Raw genomic sequence first — 22,879 nt, 5'->3', positions numbered from 1 at the left:
CTGTACAATACATTCACTGTCTAGATCCAAGGAGCGCTGCGACTTCATTTTCTTTGGAGCAGGAGGTTTTGAGGGAGTTGTGTTAGGCGATATGGGGAGAGGGGGGAGATCTGGTTCCCTGAGGGAGATCACAGGTGCATTTCCCATGCAGTAATCATGTAGGTTGTTCATAAGCGGATTCTCCATCGGTACCTGCATGCTACAGTAGTTGTGGTAAGCTAGCTAGCGATGCTGTTAGCCGACGTTTTTCCCCACATGTGTAGTTAAGAGGCGAGAATTCTATATGTTGTAAAGCCTGTTATTTGGAAGTAACGTCATTAGCGTTTCCCAAACTGGCGGGGCTATCGGCTAGCTAGCTAGTTGCTAACATCAGGGTTAGCTAGCATGGCTGTATTAAGATCATGCCTACATAACGTTACTACAGACATAGTGATTACATTGCCTTGGTTCTCTCCTATGATACAGCCGAGGGCTGTATGCTGTAAAGCTTGTAACATGGATGAGAGATGAAGCCATGGATGAGCTTTGTTCACCAAACTGCAGGCTAACTGCTAGCACTAGCTAGTAGCTAGCTAGTAGCACGACATAATGATTAAATCTCCTTGGTTGTCTAGCTAGCTAAATACATCTATCGTTTATTTAGCTAAGCATGTAAACGTTCGGGAACAACGAAAACACAATGTTTAACGTTAGTGAATATTTTAGACAATGAAAACGGCGAGTTCATGAGTTCGCCACTTGTAAGAGACACAGGAGATAAGCTCATGAACGAACATGTTGCTACTGGTTGCTACGACAACACAAACAAATTGTTGCTAGTGCGCGTGTCCACCGTGACGTCATGGGCCAAGAATACGGAAAAGCCGAGCTCCATGTTGTCTTAATGCGCTTTTGAGCACTCTCATTGGAACGTATTGGGCTTCCCGCCGAACACTGTATCCAGTTCTCTTAATACATCCATGTTGTAGCTGCAGCACAATCGCGCGCCGCCATCTTTGTTGACATTAATGTAGCGTTCCAATGACCTTGACGTGCTCTCGCTGCCCCCTGCTGGCTTCTTTTGCCTTGTGTGTGTGGAGGTGTTCATGTCTTTGTCTGATTGTTGGTCTGCTATGTTTTTATTGTACATTTTAGCTTAATAGTACTTTTTACTAAATGTATTTGAATTGTAATATTAAGTAAATATGTAATTTTACTTTCTTTTAGGGTGACTTTTACCATCTGTCTAGGGACTGCAGATGAAAAATAGCCTTCTGGCTAACTCTGGCATATTGACAGAAATGTTTATTAATATGCACTGTCCCTGTAATAAATAAAATAAACAAATAAATGTACTAGGGCTTGGCGATATGGAGAAAATCTAATTCTAAATCGTATTTTTGACCAAATACCTCTATCGATACCGCAACGATATTGTAGTGTTGACTATCGGTGCTTTCACAAAATATTTACACAATGAGATTTTAGATAAATAATCATTAGTAATGTGGATATAATGTTTAAGTGGGTAAAGGCAAATAATAGAACAGTTAGAACAGTTTGGTAAGTTCAGGAAATGACATCACTTTACTGTAATACAGCCTTTTAAAACCAGGAAAAGACGACAACTATACCATATTACGATATTACAAAATCTAAGAAGATAATCTCATCTAATCTCATGTCAAGATATTGATATATCGATATATTACCCAGCTCTACTTCAAAGTAAATGCAGCTGGCTGGGAGGAGTTTCTCTTTAAATGGGCTTATGGTCTCGTATCGGTCGCAGGCCCCTGTATTAAATCAAATCATATCGTGGCAGACTTTGTGATATCAATAAATGTCTTTGAAGAAAAATAAATATCATTTCTGTGAGAAAACTAGTGATTTACACCCCTAGTGTTTAACACAGTATGGTTATTTAGAAAGCACAGCCCCTATAGGATTATGAAATACAGTATTTATGCCTGCATGCACCTTGATGTATTTTCATATAAATAAAGTAGTGTGTTTGTGTTCTACTGGTGGCATATATAAATTGTGCTTAAATAAGGTGCCTTGTTGAATTAGACTGAAGTAGGGCTGCAACAACGACTCGATAAAATTTGATTATTAAAGTTGCCAACGAATTTCATTATCGATTCGTTGTGTCGTGCAACTATTACACCACTCAGTCGTGGAGATAAAAAAAAAATGGATTTGAGCGCAGAGAAGAGCAGCACGGAGCGAAAGAAATGAAAAAAAAAAAGCAGAGCAGGGGTAGAGGAAATACGGAGAGAGACCGGAGAGACCCGTAACGTTGTTCTGAAACACACGGCGGAGGCAGAGAAATCAGTACGACCCAAGTCATCCAAGGTGTGGGAGCATTTCACGCTAAATAAATCAAAAACGTGTTAATTGCAAGATAAGCAAAAGCGACACGGCATGGCACGGGCGCACCACGGTGATTATTCAGTACCTAACACGTAAACATGTTTGAGTCCTTGATGAGGAGGAAGGGAGTTCAACAGCAGGGTAAAGTCACTACACTATCCTACTTCTGTTCCGTTCTGAAGCGAGGAACATACCGTCCCTCCAGTAGCTCTTCTGGTGCTGGTGTGGGATTTACTCGTTATCCAACTTCACAAGCATGACAAGCTAGCGTTAGCTCGTTAATAACCGTAGTAAACCAGGGGTGGTATAGTTTGCAAGAATAAGGACACGTTTTTATTCACTTGCCTTTTAATTTTTCAATCTGTTGTCCTGTATATATTCTGTGCTTTGTCCCATATCAGTTGTTGACAAATATATTTGTGTGTGTTGTATATATGAACTTAACTTGCACTTAGTACAATGATGGTAATAATTGAATGAATAAGCTTCAAGTCTGTCTGTCTGTGTGTCTTGTCTGTATCTGCTCTTTGAGTTACTTACCTTTACACAACTATTAACTAAAACAACAAGTATGTATTTAAGTATGCATTGAGTTTACGTAAATGAATGCTTTTTTTTTTTTAATCCGATTCATCGATTAATCGCAAAAATAATCAACAGATTAATCGATTATTAAAATGATTGTTAGTTGTAGCCCTAGACTGAAGCGATAAGATATAAAAAGTGTCACGTTAGTTAATGTCGGTCTGATTGCATCAAACCAAAATACAACCACAGTAGCAGGTGTCTCGGAGCTTGTCTTATTCAAAACCACTGATGATAAAGAACTGTGTGGAGTTTTTGTTAGGTTCAGAGGGGATATTTGTCAGCGTGCTTTGCTAGCTGAACAGTAGTACACTGCATCCTGCTCAGGACCAACCACTTGGATGATTAGAGAGGTGTTTTTTACTGTATTAACCCCCAAATCTCCAGACATATTAAAATGTTCTTTATATGGCTCTTCCTTTGTGGCAGCTTTATAGTTCAAATATCCAATGAGTTTCATAGCCGTGTCTCCAGGTGAGCGCTGGTACCAGAGCATCACCCTGTAGTCAGTTTTATCATGGCTGCAGAATATCTCCACTTTGTCTCCAGATTTGGTGATGAGATCAGAGGGAGACTGCTGGACATCAAGACCCAGACACACACCTAGGCAGAGAAAATCAAGAACGTATTCATTGTGATAGATTATACATTTAAAATGAAGCCATTTCCACTTTCATACAGTAGGATCTAATTGTATTTAAGTCATTACCTGCTAGGCAACAGAAAAAAAGAAAAGTGATCATTTTGACTTGCTAAAAATGAATACGTTACTCAAACGCCTTTTATAGATTACTTTTGCGAAGTATGTATCCTAGAGTTTGAGGTGTAAGTCGCTGAGAGTAATATCAACCTGGGTCCTGTGAGCGATGGAGATCCAACTGAGGCCTCTACTGAAACGTTAAAGGAAGTGAAGATGAAACGGCATCACTGTATAATGTCTGACAGACGATGGCAGCGAATCAAGAGCAGCTGGCTGGGAGGGGTTCTTATTCAAAACCATACATGTTGATCAAAGTTGGTTGAGAGTTTTTGTCTAACGGAGAGGGGATGTTCAGTCAGTGTGCCCTGCTAGCTGCACAGTAGTCCACCGCACTGTGCTCAGGGGCCTTCAGGTTGTATATAACCAGAGAGCTGTTCTTTGCTCCGTCTCCACTCATATCTCCAGTGATGTTAAAATGCTCTTTGAAAGACTTCTCCTGCTCTATGTTGCTGTAATACACATGTCCAATGCGTTTCAGAGCTCATCTCCAGCTGATTTCTGGTACCACTGCATGACTGAAGTAGCTCCTTTCATGGCTGCAGACCAGCTCGACTTTGTCTCCAGGTCTTCTGAGAAGTTCTGGAGGAGTTTGGTAGACTTCATCACCCAGACAAACCCCTAGAAAGGAAGACAGACAGAGGGAAAGAAAATGAATGAACCACATAGAAACTTTAGATCAGGTGGTATTCCTGAGTTATAAAAATGATTACCAATGAGCCAAGAGAAGAGGAATAATGTTGGCATGTTGCCCTCCTGTCTGTCTGAATGAACACAGAACACTGAGTGGCTCCAAGCGCTTGACTCCAACAACAGTTCACTAGACTCTTTTATTAATGCCCTCCTCTGTAACCTGCTACATCATATTTCCTAGTGCTTCATGTGTTGAACTGAAGAGTATTTCTGGAACTCCAGCGCCGCCTGCTGGAACGATATCAAAGCAAACATTTGGTTCCTAATCCGCTCACCAAATGTGTTGGCAACCAGTTATTGTTCAGCTGCTCATACTTGTCACATCACTGTGTTTACTGACGGCACAGAAGTACACAGCGCTGTCCTCAAGCTGCAAGTCTTTCACAGTAAGAGCCCCGCTCTCAGTGATTTCTTTGATGGCTGAATATTTGGTTTGAGGAGCCCCCCCGTAGTCTGGCTGTCCACCAACAGCTGTGTAGACAACGAGGGTCATGGTCTCCCCTGGACGCTGTCTGTACCAGTACATCTGGTTATGAGAAATATCTTTGTTGTGGCTGCAGTTCATCTCTGCAGATTGGGAAACATAACTCCAACTGATTTCAGGGTGTTGGCTCACATCTTGGCACTGACTTGTGTGGAGAAAATACAACATTAAATATAAATAGTTTTGCTTTTAGTTCGAAAACGTTATTAACGTAATATTTTAACTATTAGGTCAACATTTTCCCATGCTGGATTCTCTTTAATTTTAATGGTGATTTATCTTTATGCATGTAGACAAAAATAATCAAATAATTTCTCTTAAGTCTACTATTACTGAATCTTTGTTAGCCCTGATTTATAGTCAGAATTTGAGACTGCATGTATAGGTCTTCATCAGCCTGTTTTCATTTTAGTAAATAAACTAGATAACAATAAATCTATCTCTTTCACTTTACAAAAATATCAATGTTTAGCCTTGTACCTTGAAGCCACAGAGACAAGACTACAAATGTAATGAGAACTTGAGTCATAATAGTGATCCTGTTAACATGAGACTCCGCCACAGCAGACCTGATGAATGTCTGAGGCTGCTTTTTATAATGGGAGGTGGGAGGTTAAAGGCATCGCTCTACAGAAAGGACCTCCCATTCTAATTTTGGATCTTAATCAGAAGAGAGACCGACATTGGTTAGACAGGCTTATTCCAGGTGCACGGAGGCACTGTGAGCTTTAATACAGAGATAAAGAATGAGTGTGATGAGGTTTTTGTACAGAGGAGCAGTAATATTTAGCACTGTGTAAACTAGCAGCACAGAAGTACACTGCACTGCTGTTCAGGCTGAGTTTTTCAATTGTTAATGTGCAGGTCTGGTCTTTATCTGCACTCCCTTCTATCTTCACACCCAGACCAGCCTCTGGGTTTCCACTGGTTGCTAACATGTATCCCAGGAGCTGCAGTTGTCTGTTTGATTGCTTGTACCAGAGGATTCGGTTGTAGCTGTCAATACTGTGTGAACAGTGGATTTTGGCTGTTTTTCCTTGTTCGTTGTACATTACATTAGCTGGAGTCTGGTAGACTTTGTCACTGAGAGAGGAACCTGTGGAAAAAGCACCAACAGAACAGACACATTAGTATGAGTGTGAGTCCTCATACAAGTAAAAGAACAAGAGTTTTAGATAATGTTTTGAAAACGTACATTACCTGAAACCAGTATGACATTGAGGGCTATGCAGAAGACTACGATCATCTTGTTGTGTTTAAAGACTGAATTTTAGAACCTTGTTATCTCTACTGTGTTTTCATCACTGCAGTTCTACTGAATATTGCTGGGTAAACCCTCCCATCAGGAAATCTAACTTTTTTTTAGTGTGGGTGGTGTGATAATTCATTGTCCTCCTGAACTGACACTAAACACCACATCACACACTGACATACTGTACTGCCACCTTATGACAGGAAACAATATGACAGAGACCTGAAATGAATGAAACCCAGGTGTTAACGGTAAATTTGAGTATGTCTGTTAGTTATAAGTAGAGCAGAAGTCTTTTTTATATTGTGAGAATGTTAAGTTTCCCTTGACAATGCGTTAACTTTACATTAAGTGAATGAAAATTGTTTTTTACAATCATTTATGACGGCTCCAGTCAGTCATTAGTGTTTTCTTATAGTTTCAACTTTCTGTTATGGTGTGGAGTGGAGGGGGCAAAGAGAGCGTGGTTTACAAAACCGTAAACGTCAGTCTTCTGGACCCCACAGCCCGTTGCTTTGAAGCCTGGCGTCACCACACAGCCAGCGTACGGTACCGTCTTTGATGAGTTCACCCGGAACTCCCAGACAGCAAGCATGTTTAGTTACGTCTGTTTCTCTCTGCCGTTGTTGTTTTTCACAAAGAACCGGTCTGGTTAAAGTTAACTGATGTTATAGAGGTCCGTTAAAACAAGCGCTATCAGAGCACACGTTAGGTTGTGATAGACAACGGCAGAGAGAAATGGACTCACTTGCGGCTTGGGAGTTCCAGGTGAAGTCATGAAAGCCGCCGCCGTAGATGTACGTTAAAGCCAGAGGCTGTACAGGGACATGAGGTGGTTTTATTTCGGTTAGCCTAATAGCTGGTTTGATTTGCATTGAGAGATGATTTTATGGAAAGTACCCCATGCCAATCTCTAGGTATGGTCAAGGGTATGTGATGATGTGGGGCTATTTTAATTCAAAGGCCAAGTGAACTTTATCAGGATGCATAGTATCCTGGATCCATGAAATAACTGGCCTTTTAAAATAAAAATCTGCCTGCCTCTATGGGAATTTAACATAGTGGTGTACTCACTTTTGTTGCCAGTGGTTTAGACATTAATGGCTGTGTGTTGAGTTATTTTGAGGGGACAGCACATTTACATACAAGCTGTACACTTAATACTTTACATTGTAGCAAAGTGTAATTTCTTCAGCGTTGTCCCATTAAAAGATATAATGAAATATTTACTAAAATGTGAGGGGTGCACTCACTTTTGTGAGATACTGCATAATGTATATACTGACTTCCTGACATGAGCTACCTCTTATTGGCCTGTTTTACCCCTCTATTTAAAAACATCGCTGACATTAAAAGACCTTTAACCGCATGAGAAACATTTGTAAGTTGGACTATGTTCTGCCCAGTGTTTGTCTATTAAATGACCTCAATAAGCATGCAAAAAGCATTCGTTATACGTTTACATGCTTAATGAAACTACATGATGATTACAATCTTTGAAATGTGATAGTTGTGGTGTTCTGCTGTATGTTTGCCTGTAACAAATGCATTCTCAAACAATTGTGTATGTTAATAGATGTTTGGTAATATACAGACATTCATTGAGTGATAAGAAATTATAACATAAAGTGAACTCAAAGCTATCTTATGGTCATTGGTAAAAGGGTCCAGTAAGTGGACCTTGAGTTAAAATGATTTTGTCAAGGTACATTACTGTTTCTATGAACTTTCATGCTTAAACAACATTGAGCTCTTCCACCACTCTCCCTTTCCTGAATAGGTTTGAAAGTTTAGAACACAACGCAATCCAAATAGGGACTGTACAAATACCTGGAAACATGTCCAGTTAGAGTACAGAGTACATGTGGAGTTACATTCATTGTGACATTATTGATCCTGCAAAGAACATTTCTTTTTCCACATGTTGAAATTATCTTTTGCACAGCCACTATTACTACAAATAATACTGAATGTAGAACTGAAAAGATAACTGATTAGTTGCCAACTATTAAATTAATCACCAACTATTTTGATAATCCGTTTGATTCATTTTTTTATTAAAAAAAGTAAAACATTATGTTTCACTGACATACTGTACTGTCACCTTGTGACAGGTAACTATATAACAAAGACTTAGTGTGAATATGTTCTAGGTTCTTCTCTCCTCTGTGACAGTAAACGTAATATCTTGTGGACAAAACAAGACCTTTTGAGGTCGTCCTCTTGGGCTTTTGGGAAACGCATAATTTCTAGACCAAACAACAATCAATTAATCTAGAGAACATTCGACCGATGAATCGACAATGAAAATAGTCGCAGCCCTACCTGAATGCTAACAGGAATCTACATGTGCAGTTGGTAACAGATATCAGTATCAGTGTTAGTTTAGAGCTCCCTCTGTAGTCCATCAAAGAGACTGTTATCTTCTATTCACATGAGTATTTGTACAGCTGTCTCAGTCACCTGCATCACTGTGTTGACTCACAGCACAAAAATACACTCCTCTGTCCTCAGGCAGCAGCTTCTCCACCGTCAAAGATCCAGTCAGAGCATCGCTCTTTGTTGCTGGAAATTTCTCCTCACTGAAGCCACTTTCATATTTATGTGGGGGAGATGGAGTTGTGAAAACGATTTGCTTAATTCCCTCCCCTGGCAGCTGTCTGTACCAGTACATCTGGAAAAAAGTAGCATCCTTAGTGTGACTGCAGTTGATTGTGGCCGACTGACCCTCGGGCCTCCACAGCAGAGGCTGCTGGGTGACATCACTCCCATCAATTAGACCTGTGAGGGTAAGAAATAAAAAATAAAACCGTGACCTCATGTTCCAGGACCACCAACAATCAATATGGTCAGCATCAACTCATTAGCAGCATGTAAAGCTAAAGCAGCAGCTCCTCCTCTAATGTACAGTACCTACAATCCAGAGCAGAGCTGCAGAGGCTCTGATCAGACCTGCTGTCACCATTACTGTGTTGTGAGCTAAATGAACTCCGAGACCAGAGTCCCTGTCAGTCTGTGTGATGGGAGGGGTTACAGCAGAGTAGGGGTGTAAATCACAATAGTTTTATCACAACACGATATTATAGCGATTCTTTGGACAACCATATGATATTTGCTGGTATCTTACTGTAAAGTGTGTCACGATACACATTCAGTGCAGGGGCGTGTGATCAATATAAGACAATATCATAACCCTATTTAACACAGTTACATTTATAGCAACTCAAAAAGGCAACTTAAATATAATTAGTCCATTTTAAAACTGAGCTCTTCTAGGCTTTTAAATTAATAAACTTTTTTTATTTTTTAAGTTGTTTTTTGGGGCATTTTAGGCCATTATTTGACAGGACAGCTGAAGACATGAAAGGGGAGAGAGAGGGAGAATGACATACAGCAAAGGGCCACAGGTCGGAGTCGAACCTGCCCCCGCTGCTTTGAGGAGTAAACTTCTATATATGGACTAGCACTCTACCAGGTGAGCTACCCAGGCGCCCAATAACAAACTATTCTTGGAGAATCTAAAATAAAGTGGCTTTTTACACGTGATATGTATCAATATTTCACTTTGCATTGATAATATTGGATCGTTGATCATTGAATTGATATTTTAATCTTGATAGATATATCTTTACACCCCTACAGCACAGATATGAAGAGTTATAGGTGGAGGTGACTGTATGATGCAATGTTCTGTGATTGTACTTGAGGTCCCCCTACTGTACAGCAGATAAACTGACTCACTAATAGAGCCAACGGTGCTCTGGGGTTTTTGTTCAGCTGTTGAATGTGTCTGTATCACTGTGTTGACTCACAGCACAGAAATACAAGCCTTTATCTTCTGGCTTCAGATTCTTCACTGTGAATGTCCCACTCTCAGCGTCAGGCTTGGTGGCTGAGAATTTCTCTTTGCTGAACTCTCCAAAATCATGATCGTCGATGCCGAATCTTGTGAACACGATTAGTTTCATTGTTTCTCCTGGCAGCTGTCTGTACCAGTACATCTGGCTGTAGCCAGCACCCTTGGTGTGGTTGCAGTTCATTGTTGCATCTTCACCCTTACTTTGACACAGTATGTCAGTCTGGGTGACATCACTCCCACTAATGGGACCTGTGTGTAGAATAGAAAGTTATCAACTCATAAACTTTTACTCAGCATTCCTTTATCGGAGATCAGTTTCAACTTAACGGCAATCAATTAAAATTAGAGCAAAAACATGAAAAAGTAATTAAATGTAAAGTTGTACGTAGGTGATTTTATTGTGAATTACCTGTAGTCCACAGCAAAAAGACTGACAAAGTAAGGAGGTATTGGTTGGTTATGATGATACTCATGTTCTGTTAGACAAACTACCAGTCTCAAGTAGTGACAGAGACATGAAGAGTCGAAGGTGGGAGTGTCATTGCATTAAAGTGTAGATAGGTGGGTGTCTAAGTGGTACAGTAGGTCCCCCTACCGTTAATCACTGCCATGACATGCTACCTGTAATTAAGTTCAGTAACATCGATAAGGCTGAGGAAGACAAATATTATGTGATGTATTTTGTGATGATCCTGGAACAGAATATGGATGATATTTCTGTACTAAAGAATGTCATGAGAGATGAAGACTTATTACAAAATGTGGGGATATGTGTTTTGTTTTTGTTTTTTTTAATGAACCAAAAGATAAACCTGAACAGACTGAAGGAATCAGAACAGTTTGAATGTTTTTTTTTTTTATTAGCTCTCTCTGTAGTTCCAGGTCCAGGAGACACTATCTCAAAACTGATGTTCTGCACATCCAAGGTTGATGACGAATGTGAAATTTTGGGCCTATAACATGACCTCCGATGGGCTCAAAATTGTGTTTGAAAAAAAATAAATAAAAAGGTGATAAAATCTTCAAAGGCTCTGTTTAGATGGAGGCTGGCTGCAGGTGTTCAAGAGACTCAACATGTTGTCTGTCTGCAGACTAAGGAGAGTTTTTGTATTGACTTGAGGGGAATCTGCAGCACTGTGCTGACTGGCAGCGCAGAAATACACACCGTTGTCATTTAATGACAGATCAGAAACGCTGAGGCTGGAATCTTTACGGCCATCTCCGTCGAAGCTGATTTTTCCTTTCACGTCGTCCTCGGGGTATTGGCTGTCCAGATTGAGATATCCCAGGAGCTTTAGAGCTTTTTGTTCGTCCTGTTTGTACCACAGAATTCCATCATAAGTTGTTATGCTGTGTGAACACTTGATCTCACTGGCAACCGATTCACCACTTCTCTTAATGATGAAAGGAGGCGTTTGGAAGACACTGTTGGTGTTAGAGGCACCTGTGGGGGGGGAAAAGATGCTATTTTAAACCTACTTTTTAATTATTAGCCGTGCGTTGTCCTACTCTGTTTGAAATTCTCACCTTTATTCCCCGGCAGATGAAGGAAACCTAATATAAAGACCAGAAACATCATAGTTAAGAAGTTCTACTACTATCGGCCTTCCTGTCAGTTCAGCACCTGTAGACGCCAGCTCATCACTCTCACTGTTAATATAACACAACCAGGGGAGGTGTCTGTTGTCTACATCACAGCTTATACTTTATCAGCAGGGTATAGCCCTGCTGATAGTGTAATCTCTGTGGAAATGGAAGGTTTCAGCTATTTAGTTTGTCTCCCCCTGTAGGTGTGAGAAATACTGCAGGTGTGAGTGACTGAAGGTTGGGTGAAGGCTCAAGTTCATTGTTGCATTTTAACCCTTGTATTTCCACTGTACTGAGGTCTGGCTAATACCAGTCCCATCAATTACACCTGTGTGTAAAGCAGTAAAGGTTACTAAAGCTCATCTTTTTGATTTGTATGCTATTCGTTGACATCGCTTCTAAACTGACAAACTGTTCTAATGAGAGCAAACGCTTGAACTGTAAAGTTCAACTGTAAAATCCAGATCCACAGTATATTACATTGTAATTGACCTGTAGTCCACAGCAAAAAGACACTAACCGATAATCTGAGGAGGCCTCTTTTAATCATGACATCCATGTTGTTAGACACAAACTGCCAGAGTCTCACATAGCCTGGCTATAGAGGCATGAAGAGCTGCAGGAAGGAGTGTCCCTGCGTTGTGTGATGGGATCATGTGAGCTGCTTCCCCCAGCCCCTTCCCCACCTACTACCCTCTACCACCAGACTTGCGTGAAGTCTTGTGTGAACTGGGCATTCTCTTCTCCATCTATCTCCCGTCCATCCTCTCTCCCTCCTCTTCTGGGGCCACATGGCAGCTCAGTGATTGGGACTGCAGCCTCACAAAAAGGAGAAGCAAGCGTGGCCATACTCTGGCTGATCCAGTTTATTACCACTCTCCAAAGACTAGCAGGTTCCACTAAAGAAGAATATTGTTACTCTGGCTGATCCAGTTTATTACCACTCTCCAAAGACTAGCAGGTTCCACTAAAGAAGAATATTGTTACTCTGGGTGATCCAGTTTATTACCACTCTCCAAAGACTAGCAGGTTCCACTAAAGAAGAATATTGTTACTCTGGCTGATCCAGTTTATTACCACACTCGAAAGACTAGCAGGTTCCACTAAAGAAGAATATTGTTACTCTGGGTGATCCAGTTTATTACCACTCTCCAAAGACTAGCAGGTTCCACTAAAGAAGAATATTGTTACTCTGGGTGATCCAGTTTATTACCACTCTCCAAAGACTAGCAGGTTCCACTAAAGAAGAATATTGTTACTCTGGCTGATCCAGTTTATTACCACTCTCCAAAGACTAGCAGGTTCCACTAAAGAAGAATATTGTTACTCTGGCTGATCCAGTTTATTACCACACTCGAAAGACTAGCAGGTTCCACTAAAGAAGAATATTGTTACTCTGGGTGATCCAGTTTATTACCACTCTCCAAAGACTAGCAGGTTCCACTAAAGAAGAATATTGTTACTCTGGGTGATCCAGTTTATTACCACTCTCCAAAGACTAGCAGGTTCCACTAAAGAAGAATATTGTTACTCTGGCTGATCCAGTTTCCTGCCACACTCCAAAGACTAGCAGGTTCCACTAAAGAAGTGTAGGGTCACTCCGGGTGAGCCGGTTTTCCTGACACAACAGAAAAATTATTGAAATAAAACAACAACAAAATTGAAAAAAATTCCCTTATTTGTCTATTTGTCTTTTAAAAATAGGATGTTTTTAAACTAACACAATCATGTTGAAAACTCGACAGCAAAGGTTTTATATATTGAACTTCTTTTATTTTCTGTAAACTGAAGCCGGTCTCTCATTTCCAACTTAACACTATATGAAGTGGTTCTGGAGTCTGAAGGCTTTACTGCAGCTGCTACCTTTCTTACAGCAGGGACATTCTGCTCTCCGTTAAATAAACTTTAGACTTTGGAATAGTTCAGCTTGTCGATGAGAAGATATGTTATTTAGGAATTATGTATTTTACTGAAATCTTTTATCAAGATAAATCTTTTTCAATTTTAACGTTTGATTCCATGATTGAAAGGTTAAACATTTCAATGAATACAACACCAACACTAAAAAGCACTCAGGGCTGCAAAATACTGCTACTGTAATAGCAGAAACTGGTACAATATCTATCTATCTATCTATCTATCTATCTATCTATCTATCTATCTATCTATCTATCTATCTATCTATCTATCTATCTATCTATCTATCTATCTATCTATCTATCTATCTATCTATCGTGTTCTGGTAGCTGAACAGCAGTTTTAAAGATGTTTTTAAAATGTCAAACTAGCATACATTGTATTAAAAAAATTAAATGGCTTAATTTATTTATCTTTAGGATTTTTCTTTAGCAGTGGGGGCAGTTCTGTCCGAACAACAACAACTTTCTCCATATCGCCCAGCTCTACATACAGAATTGTTATTTATAATTCAAATATTAAATCACCAGCAACTTAGTTATAAATCTTTAAAATTAACAGGAATTACAATTCAAGCGTGAGAGATGGAACTCTCTGTAAATTGATGATGGAGATGCTCAAAGATGACGATGATTTCAGATTATAGGCAGCTTTATTCAATATTGAACAAGATTCTGATGAGGGAGAGCGCCTTGCCATGCACTGCTGCACAGACCCAAGTGCTCTCTCCGAACTTCGGATCGACCTTATAGTCTTATAGATCCTGAAACTCACGTCTGGAAACCCTCATCCATGATATTATCCTAATACTGACCGGTTCCGATGCTCTGATAGATTCAAGCATCCTGTAGGCCCCCTCCAAAGGCCATCTGTTACTCAATCAGTTACTCAATCAGGGCCTCTAATTTGTTATTAACTTAAACATCTGAACCAGATCCCACCATCGCACGCATAGTGGCCTCTTTGCTTCCCTGTGACCTTCTCCCTCGATCGTTGTAACACATTATAGAACATATGAAATATGAAAATACATTTGAGTACATGCAGGCTTGATTATTTCACCTATCAAAGCATAAACCTTTTAAATGCAGCAACACATAGGTCAAAGCTTTAACGAGAACGTTATTAACGTATTTAGTATATAAACATAGAATTGAATAGATCGGCCCCATCGTCACGGATTCTCAATCCAGCTATTTGAGTCTGTGTTAGATTGGTGCATCTCTACAATACAATAAAATGCATAAATACATTACAGAAGTAACAGACGCATGTAAAAACAATGAGAGTATGTAAAGGAAGGTGCCAGAGATGAGGTGGTATGATTACTCATGTTAGCAAACTTGGTTTGATTTTAAATTCAATAGGAAGACTATTCCAGTAGTTGTGGCTCTGACTCGAGACCCAAACTTGCTATGTCTGATGTACAACACAGTCCCTCTGGTAGTGACCTTTGTGGTCCTGCCGCTTCTATATACCATGTGATCCACTCACATCCAGAGTTTAAAATTGACAGGGATGTTTCTTTTTACTATTAAATGTAAACCTTAAAAACGGTTCACTCATGGTGCGCCCCATGTGCAAAGGCTCAGTCCTTGAGTCACGCCCCCTCTCCCGAAATAATCTTAAAAAGAAAAGAGTGTAGTGTCAGAAGAGGTCATAATTGTGCCAGAACAGTTGATAACATCTTAAGTCTCAGTTGGAGCCTGGCTGCAGGTGTTCAAGAGACTCAACATGTTGTCTGTCTGCAGACTAAGGAGAGTTTTTGTATTGACTTGAGGGGAATCTGCAGCACTGTGCTGACTGGCAGCGCAGAAATACACACCGTTGTCATTTAATGACAAATTAGAAACGCTGAGGCTGGAATGTGTACTGCCAACTCCATCAATGCTGATTTTTCCTTTCACGTCGTCCTCGGGGTATGGGTGGATCACATTCAGATATCCCAGGAACTTTAGAGCTTTCTGTTCGTCCTGTCTGTACCAGAGAATTTTATCATAATTTGTTATGCTGTGTGAACACTTGATCTCACTGGCAACCGATTCACCACTTCTCTTAATGATGAAAGGAGGCGTTTGGAAGACACTGTTGGTATTAGAGGCACCTGTGGGGAAAAAAAAACAGACAAGATTTTAAATACTGAAATTATTAACTCTGCAGTGTCTAACTCTTTTTGGAATATTTCTTTTAATTTCTCACCATTATTTCCCGGCAGATAAAGAAAACAGAATGTAAAGACCATACATATCATGTTAAAAGAAGATGAGATTTGACGCTCAACTATCAGCTCTCCTTTCCAGTCCTGACAGCTCAGCATCTGTGGAACAGAGTGCATCACTATTTACAGTTCAATGAACAGGGGTGGTGTCAGAGAGGGCTCTACGTCACAGCTTTATCAGGAGGGAGGAAGTAGAGTTATCTAGTCTAGTCACTGGAAGTGTAGGTTGGGATCTAGAGCTGGGTATTGCCAATGATTTCCTGAATTGATCTGATTCCAATTCACAAGGTCCAGATTCGATCACATTTTCGATTCTAATATCAATTAGGGTAGGGAAATTTCATTTACAATACAAATTTTGCTTGGATATAAAAGATTCTCAGAACTGATGCTGCAAATTATACTGCAAGCAAAAAGCAACCCCTCAATTCTTTTTTTATAATGCACCAGGTTAATGTATTAAGAACTGACCCCCAAAATATTTGTTTAAAGTGCATTTTACTTAACAAGACTAACATTATATGAACATATTTAACATAATAAAAGATTGATTTCGAGATTTTATTAATTGATGTCAGATCACTTGAACAAAGATTTGGTTTTGATTGAGGAATTGATTGGTTTAACCCAGTCCTATTGACATCCTCATTTCATTTGTTGAGGTTTGCTACCCCCTGCTGGTGTGAAAAATACGTTAAATTGCTTGAGTAAGAAGGTTTGGAAGTGTTTTTCAAATTTTACAGATATTTACGTACTCTATGGCTGATAGTTATTTCAGATCGGTGCGGCAGTTTGTGGGAGTGTGACATGATTTGGTACCCGCCTCTCCTCTAGAGTAACATATCTTTGGTCATTAGTGTTTTATTTAATTCCTTATCAGATGACTGTAAGGATGTTTTCACACAGACAGCCTTTAGTTCGATTGAATCGAACTAGAGTTTGTTTGTCCCGCTGGTGCGGTTCGTTTGGGCAGGTGAGAATGCGGCAATCGAACTCTGGTGCGCACCAAAAGCAAGCGCACCGAGACCTGCTTGAAGAGGGGGTCTTGGTACGCTTTCAATCGAACTCTGGAGCAGTTCATTTGTGGTGAGAGAATGTGATCCGTACTCGAACCGCACCAACTATACATACTCCTCCAATCTGAGCAAGTGTCTCCTGTAGTCAGGTGTGTTTAGCAATCTGCGATGCAGTCACTTGCAACTCCGTGGTCAAACCAGACGCCGCTAAATTTGGAAACTAGGGCTGAAACGATTCCTCGAGTAACTCGAATAATTCGATTACAAAAAATCCTCGATGCAAAATGACTTACCTCGAAGCTTCGTTAAATCAATGTTACCAACGTTTTATCGCTGACGGACGGTGTTTCCGCACGGATCATTATTACTGTCGCACAGACGCTGCTCAGTCTGCTGCTGGCGACACATGCCAGAGCGTAAATAGCGAGGGGCTAAGAGAAGAGACAGGCTGGAGAAAACGACCGAAAGTGTCCAAAGTTTGGAATCAGTTCAAACGTAATTAAAACTAAAACTCTGTACAGTGTGTCTACTGCAAAATCAAGCTAGCTTACCACGATAATAGCACAACGTCAGTGCTTAAGCATCTCAACAGAAAACATGGAGTCTAACTTAATCCTCCATTCCACGAAGCGGACCGACAAAAGTAAATCACAGTCGTATGGACGATGAAACTACACCAAACACAACAACTACCAAAAACAAAGACAAGAAAATACGTAGTGGTGACCACGATCTGATCTAAAGAGCTGACGTGTTGACTATTGTTAAGAAATCTCTAAAAGACGTGTTCTTTGATTTCTGGAGGAGGAAGGAGAAGGCTGGGGTTGAATTGAAAGTTAAGCAAAAGGTTTAATGAAACTGCATGAAAACAACAGTCAAAACACAAACATAAAACATAAAACACTGCAGCTGACAGCGGACTGATCTCATGCTGCTCCTTGCGGAGTTACAGAAGAAAAGTCATGTGACATGACAAACAATACGCTGTAAACAGCGGACATCAACGTGCTTCCCCTGTCGGGGTCACAGATTGAAGTGCCGAAATCACCTCAGTTTGCGAATTATATTCCTGTGGAATTGTGGGTCTCTGATTAAAGACACACCTCTGATTTTAGGTTTACCCCAGGTCACAGTCAAAGGTCGTTTCACATGGTAGTGCCGATTCTGTTCAAGTTTACAGAGTTTGCATTTCCTTTGTTCTAATCACGTCTGGCCCTGCAGGGAGTGGCTCCCCAAAACCAGAAACAATAGTTACCTTTCCTGTGGGGACAATGAGTCTTCTTCATATGCTAAATGTCAGACATGACCTGATTAATTCTTTAGAAGCTAGGTTTTGGGTGAGGCAGTCAAATGCTGATTAGTGTAGTTACTTGATTAACTTTAGCTGCAGGACCCATTAAACATTGTTTTCAAAACATAAGCCGGGTTTTAACTTTTTAACTTCAACACTATCCCTTCGGAAAAACAGCTGATTGTTGCGCCTCTCTCTCTCTCTCTCTACGGAGAAACCGCTGATGAACGATCTAATAGCATAAGTGTAACAGAGCTGTGTGACATAATCAAATATATAAATGAAAATAGGTTGAGTATAACTAATATTTACATATATTTGTATATACAGGTCAGTCTCAGGTTGAAACTTGTAGTTCTGAAAGTTAAGTTGCACAACTTAATGTAATGTTTGTGTATGTTTAATGTATGCCTTAGTTTGAGGTTTATCATTTGGAAAAAAAAAATCTTTAAAAACAATGTGATATGGCACTTAAATGCACTTAATATGTTTAGTTTTTTTAGAGATGATATTGTAAGCACTGTAGGCAATACAAATGTTGCTTTTTTTCCGAAAATGTTGCTTTTTTGCCTTGTTTTGGTTGTTTAAAAACGCAAAAACAAATGATCTGATTAATCGATCGATAAAGTGCTAGATTAATCGATTACAAAAAGAATCGATAGCTGCAGCTCTATTGGAGACATACACTGGCAGAGCAGAGCGCAGTCTCGGTGACCAGAGCAGATGTAGTAACGTCTCTTGCAAAACAATGTCTGATAATTTTAATGAAATTAGCTGGTTTGACCACTAGTCCAGAACACAGGACCATCTTCATGTATTTACTTTCTTGCTCCCGCCCCCAGACACATCGGACCAATAAGAGGGCTGGACGTTCTTGCCTGATTTGTAATGACGCATTTTGGTATGCTTGGATTTTTCCAGGTGTGAGACCAAACCAGACCAAACCGACCGAGGGCAAATCGTTCCAAGTTTACAAACTTACCAACTGATTCGGACCAAAGCAAACAAACTACCGGTGTGAAAAAACACAGAGCATTTCCTAGCCTGCGATTTCAACCTTGCACACAATTGACCACACATCGCTGGTTGTCTGTGTGACCTCATCATCTCCCTCCTTCACTCGCTGTGTGTCAGCTGCTCATTGTTTGCCTTCTTCTGAATATTAAACACCAAAGCAGAACCAGGAGACCCGAGACGTTATAAATGTGGCGTTACTCCATTATTCCTGAGACCAGAAGTGTCTGCTTGCTGTTTTGGATATTTTGTCCAATAAACAAGCAACCGTCTCGACCGCGTGACGTGTGTTTACAGTGTTTGGTGCGTTTGACATAGTGCAGCGTGAAAGCAAACCGAACCAAATGAAAAATGCAACGTCACCCGCGAATTGCACCGAGAGGTGTGAAAGCGCGTCATCCTGCCCAATGTATTTTAGATTCTAACCACAGGCACATGAAGACAGAACATGGAGAATTTTTTTTTATTACTATACTTTCATTATTCTGTGTTCTTCATTCAGTCTCATCACGGCCTATATTGTTAAGGGACTCTCAGAGGCTTTTAAATAATTATGAATGATTAAGATAATGTTAACTATTCTCTCATCTATGTAGTTTATTTGCACAACAGTCCAAATTAACAGAAACTCGTTAAAATATCAAAAAACCTGAATTTTTACAATGTCAAACCGGTTAACTGTGTTCACTGTGAATGTCCAACTCTGTGTCAGGCTTGGTGGCTGGGAATTTCTTTTTGCTGAAATCTCCAAAATCATGATCGTTGTTGCTGAGTCTTGCGAACACTATGGGCGTTTCCCAATATGTGTTCTTCTATTGACTTGTGTTCTTGTGTCCCTGTGAAACGTCATCTCGTGTTGCCAAAGTACTGTCCCAATACACAAGTTCCCATTTCGCCAAGAACAGTTAAAATTCCCGGATGTATTCTTGACACGCCCATTTACCGAGGATACATCTGTTGGTAACTTGTATGAACTTCGCAGCACCTGTATCCCAACATTCATTTCGGCATTCAGTGATGGTTGGATTTCCAGTACATAGACAGCCCACACTTCTGAGAACATTTTAGGCTAGAAATGAAAGGTTTAGATTTCGAATACAGGCAGTCTTGCGAAAATCTTTGCCGAATTGACAATTTGCTCCACAGTTTTCGGAGTTTTCGGAGCTCCATAAATTGACGCGCCCGCCAGCTTGCGCCTGCCGGGGCCACTAGCTCGGCGCTCGGACAGTCACACTCGGAGACCCCGCTATAGGACCGCTTTAGACCAGTTCCGTAAATAAGAGGCTTTTATTTCACTGTTGACTGATTGTTTGTTTAAATATCACAACACATGTCATACGATTAACGGGAACCTGTGTTAACTGTCTTTTTGGAGTTAAACTCAATAAACACACACACACACACACACACACACACACACACACACAGCGCAGCAGGCAGAGGAGAGATATACCATAGACTGTATATTATTAGTCTATGAGATATACCCGTTTCTTTTCGGGAGACTTGTTTAAATTATGACATAGGCTATAGCCTATATTATATTTTGTATTTAGTTCATATTTTTGATGTATTTGTTTTCTGATTTATTAGAAGTTGAGTTTCAGTCTGTATAATAAATGAACAGTTGTACATAAATTGGTAACATGCTATGACATGTTAGGTAGACTAAAGGGGAGACAGCAACCTTTATAATTTGACTTTCTAATTTCCATCTCCCTGGGCATATACAGTGCACTACAATAATATAGAAATGATAATTCCACATAATATTAATAAGAACACATAGGACACACCAGTGCATATGCCTATTGATTTTTTAAATTTAAACTGACTTAAACTTATACACTAATAATAGAGATCGCGTTCCACTCTTTTGAATAAGTAAAGGGTGTTTGAGCTAAACCATAAACAATAAAATTAAAGCTCAATTAGTTTTATTTTTCAATATTATTGCAATAGTTGTAGCATTATGAGGTTTTCTTGTCCGGAGATTGTTTTAATACAAAGTGGTTATATTGTTGTGGTATTTATATCTAGCTGTTTTTTTGGAGCCTTGCAGGTATCCTCTGTGCTGGGGGTGTTGAGCAATAACAGGAAGAACGCATCGTCTCAAACTGTTAACAGCGTTTTCTGTGCTTGTGAACTTGCAAGTTTATTCTTCCAAGAACAACCAGCAAGAACGTTCTCCCCAAGAACACAAGTCCGTACTTTGCATTCTTGGTATTGAGAAACGCCCTATTAGTTTCATTTTTTCTCCTGGCAGCTGTCTGTACCAGTACATCTGGAAGAACAGAGCACCCTTGGTGTGGCTGTAGTTCATTGTTGCATTGTTGCCCTGGTCTTTCCAAAGTAGTTCAGTCTGGGTGACATCACTCCCCTCAATAAGAAAAATAAATAAATAAATAAAAAAGGTAAACTTAAAAGTGAACATTTTATCTTGTATACAGCAGACCAGACCATTTAGTCATCTTGAAATTTTGAACTTGTTATCCCTCTAATTGTCGTGTAAGTCAGTATTGTGTTCTGGTTGCTTTGGACTTTACATTTTATGCAGAGCAGAAATAGTACCAAGCTGATGAGAGCGTGTTTGTTGTTGTCCATGTTCAGAAAGTCAGAAAACTGTCAGTGTAGTCACAGAGATAAAGAGTTGCAGGTGGGAGTGTCATATATTGTGTGGCTTCTGATCAAAAGTGTAACTGAGTATTTGTGGTCCTTGAGGTCCCCCTACAGTACAGCAGATAAATAGACTCACTAATAGAGCCAACGGTGCACTGGGGTTTTTGTTCAGCTGTTGAATGTGCCTGTATCACTGTTTACTCGCAGCACAGAAATACAAGCCTTTATCTTCTGGCTCCAGATTCTTCACTGTGAATGTCCCACTCTCAGCGTATGGCTTGGTGGCTGAGAATTTCTCTTTGCTGAACTCTCCAAAATCATGGTCTTTGCTGGCGGTTCTTGTGAACACGATTAGTTTCATTGTTTCTCCTGACAGTTGTCTGTACCAATACATCTGGAAGTAGTCCGCACCCTTGGTGTGGCTGCAGTTCATTGTTGCATTGTCGCCCTGGTCTTTCCAAAGTATGTCAGTCTGGGAGACATCACTCCCATCAATAAGACCTGTGTGTAAAAAAAACGGTAAACTTAAAAGTGAAAAATGTTATCTTGTATACAGCAGACCAGACCATTAAGTCATCTTGAAATTTTGAACTTGTTATCCCTCTAATTGTCGTGTAAGTCAGTATTGTGTTCTGGTTTCTTTGGACTTTACCTTTTATGCAGAGCAGAAATAGTACCAAGCTGATGAGAGCGTGTTTGATGTTGTCCATGTTCAGAAAGTCAGAAAACTGTCAGTGTAGTCACAGAGATAAAGAGTTGCACGTGGGAGTGTCATATATTGTGTGGCTTCTGATCAAAAGTGTAACTGAGTATTTGTGGTCATTGAGGTCCCCCTACAGTTGGAGCTGGGCGATTTGTTCAGCTGTTGAATGTGTCTGTATCACATATATACACACACAAACAACACACACACACACACACACACACACACACACACACACACATTCACTCACTACCGGTCAAAAGTTTTAGAACTCCCCAATTTGTCCAAGTTTTTATTGAAATTCATGCAGTTCAATGTCTTATTGTACTCTGAAATGAAAGAATAGAACAAATGAACAATTTAAGTTAGATGCATGGCGCTGCAAAATGCTGTGGTAGCCGTTGTAGTTCAGGGTGCCTTTCACTCTGTACAAATCACTGACCCTGGATCCAGCAAAACAGCCCCAGAGTGTACAGATGCCTTCCCTCTGTGCCCTCTGCTCTCGTCTCAGCTTCTGGATCCTTCTCTT

The 22,879-nt window shown here is 40.1% G+C and overlaps 5 gene segments (V, D, J or C); all 5 read right to left on the bottom strand.

Moving 5' to 3' along the window:
* Positions 1 to 4,691: 4,691 nt before the first annotated feature.
* On the bottom strand, positions 4,692 to 6,162 carry LOC114546413 (T cell receptor beta variable 7-2-like). The segment is given in 3 exon segments: positions 4,692 to 4,957; positions 5,668 to 5,970; positions 6,075 to 6,162. Coding segments are annotated over 3 exon segments (615 nt in total).
* A 2,419-nt stretch (positions 6,163 to 8,581) lies between these two features.
* Positions 8,582 to 9,095, bottom strand: LOC114546412 (T cell receptor beta variable 29-1-like). The segment is given in 2 exon segments: positions 8,582 to 8,907; positions 9,040 to 9,095. Coding segments are annotated over 2 exon segments (378 nt in total).
* An 804-nt stretch (positions 9,096 to 9,899) lies between these two features.
* On the bottom strand, positions 9,900 to 10,488 carry LOC114546411 (T cell receptor beta variable 29-1-like). The segment is given in 2 exon segments: positions 9,900 to 10,234; positions 10,395 to 10,488. Coding segments are annotated over 2 exon segments (399 nt in total).
* A 519-nt stretch (positions 10,489 to 11,007) lies between these two features.
* LOC114546410 (Ig kappa chain V region BS-5-like) lies at positions 11,008 to 11,628 on the bottom strand. The segment is given in 2 exon segments: positions 11,008 to 11,429; positions 11,513 to 11,628. Coding segments are annotated over 2 exon segments (474 nt in total).
* Positions 11,629 to 21,837: 10,209 nt separating this feature from the next.
* LOC114546409 (T cell receptor beta variable 12-5-like) lies at positions 21,838 to 22,357 on the bottom strand. The segment is given in 2 exon segments: positions 21,838 to 22,148; positions 22,300 to 22,357. Coding segments are annotated over 2 exon segments (369 nt in total).
* Positions 22,358 to 22,879: the final 522 nt, after the last annotated feature.

The sequence above is a fragment of the Perca flavescens genome, chromosome 20 (assembly GCF_004354835.1).
Source record: "Perca flavescens isolate YP-PL-M2 chromosome 20, PFLA_1.0, whole genome shotgun sequence".
In the NCBI taxonomy this organism is placed as follows: domain Eukaryota; kingdom Metazoa; phylum Chordata; class Actinopteri; order Perciformes; family Percidae; genus Perca; species Perca flavescens.
Note: the sequence above shows the minus strand (reverse complement) of the source record. Positions and strands in the feature narration are given on the sequence as shown.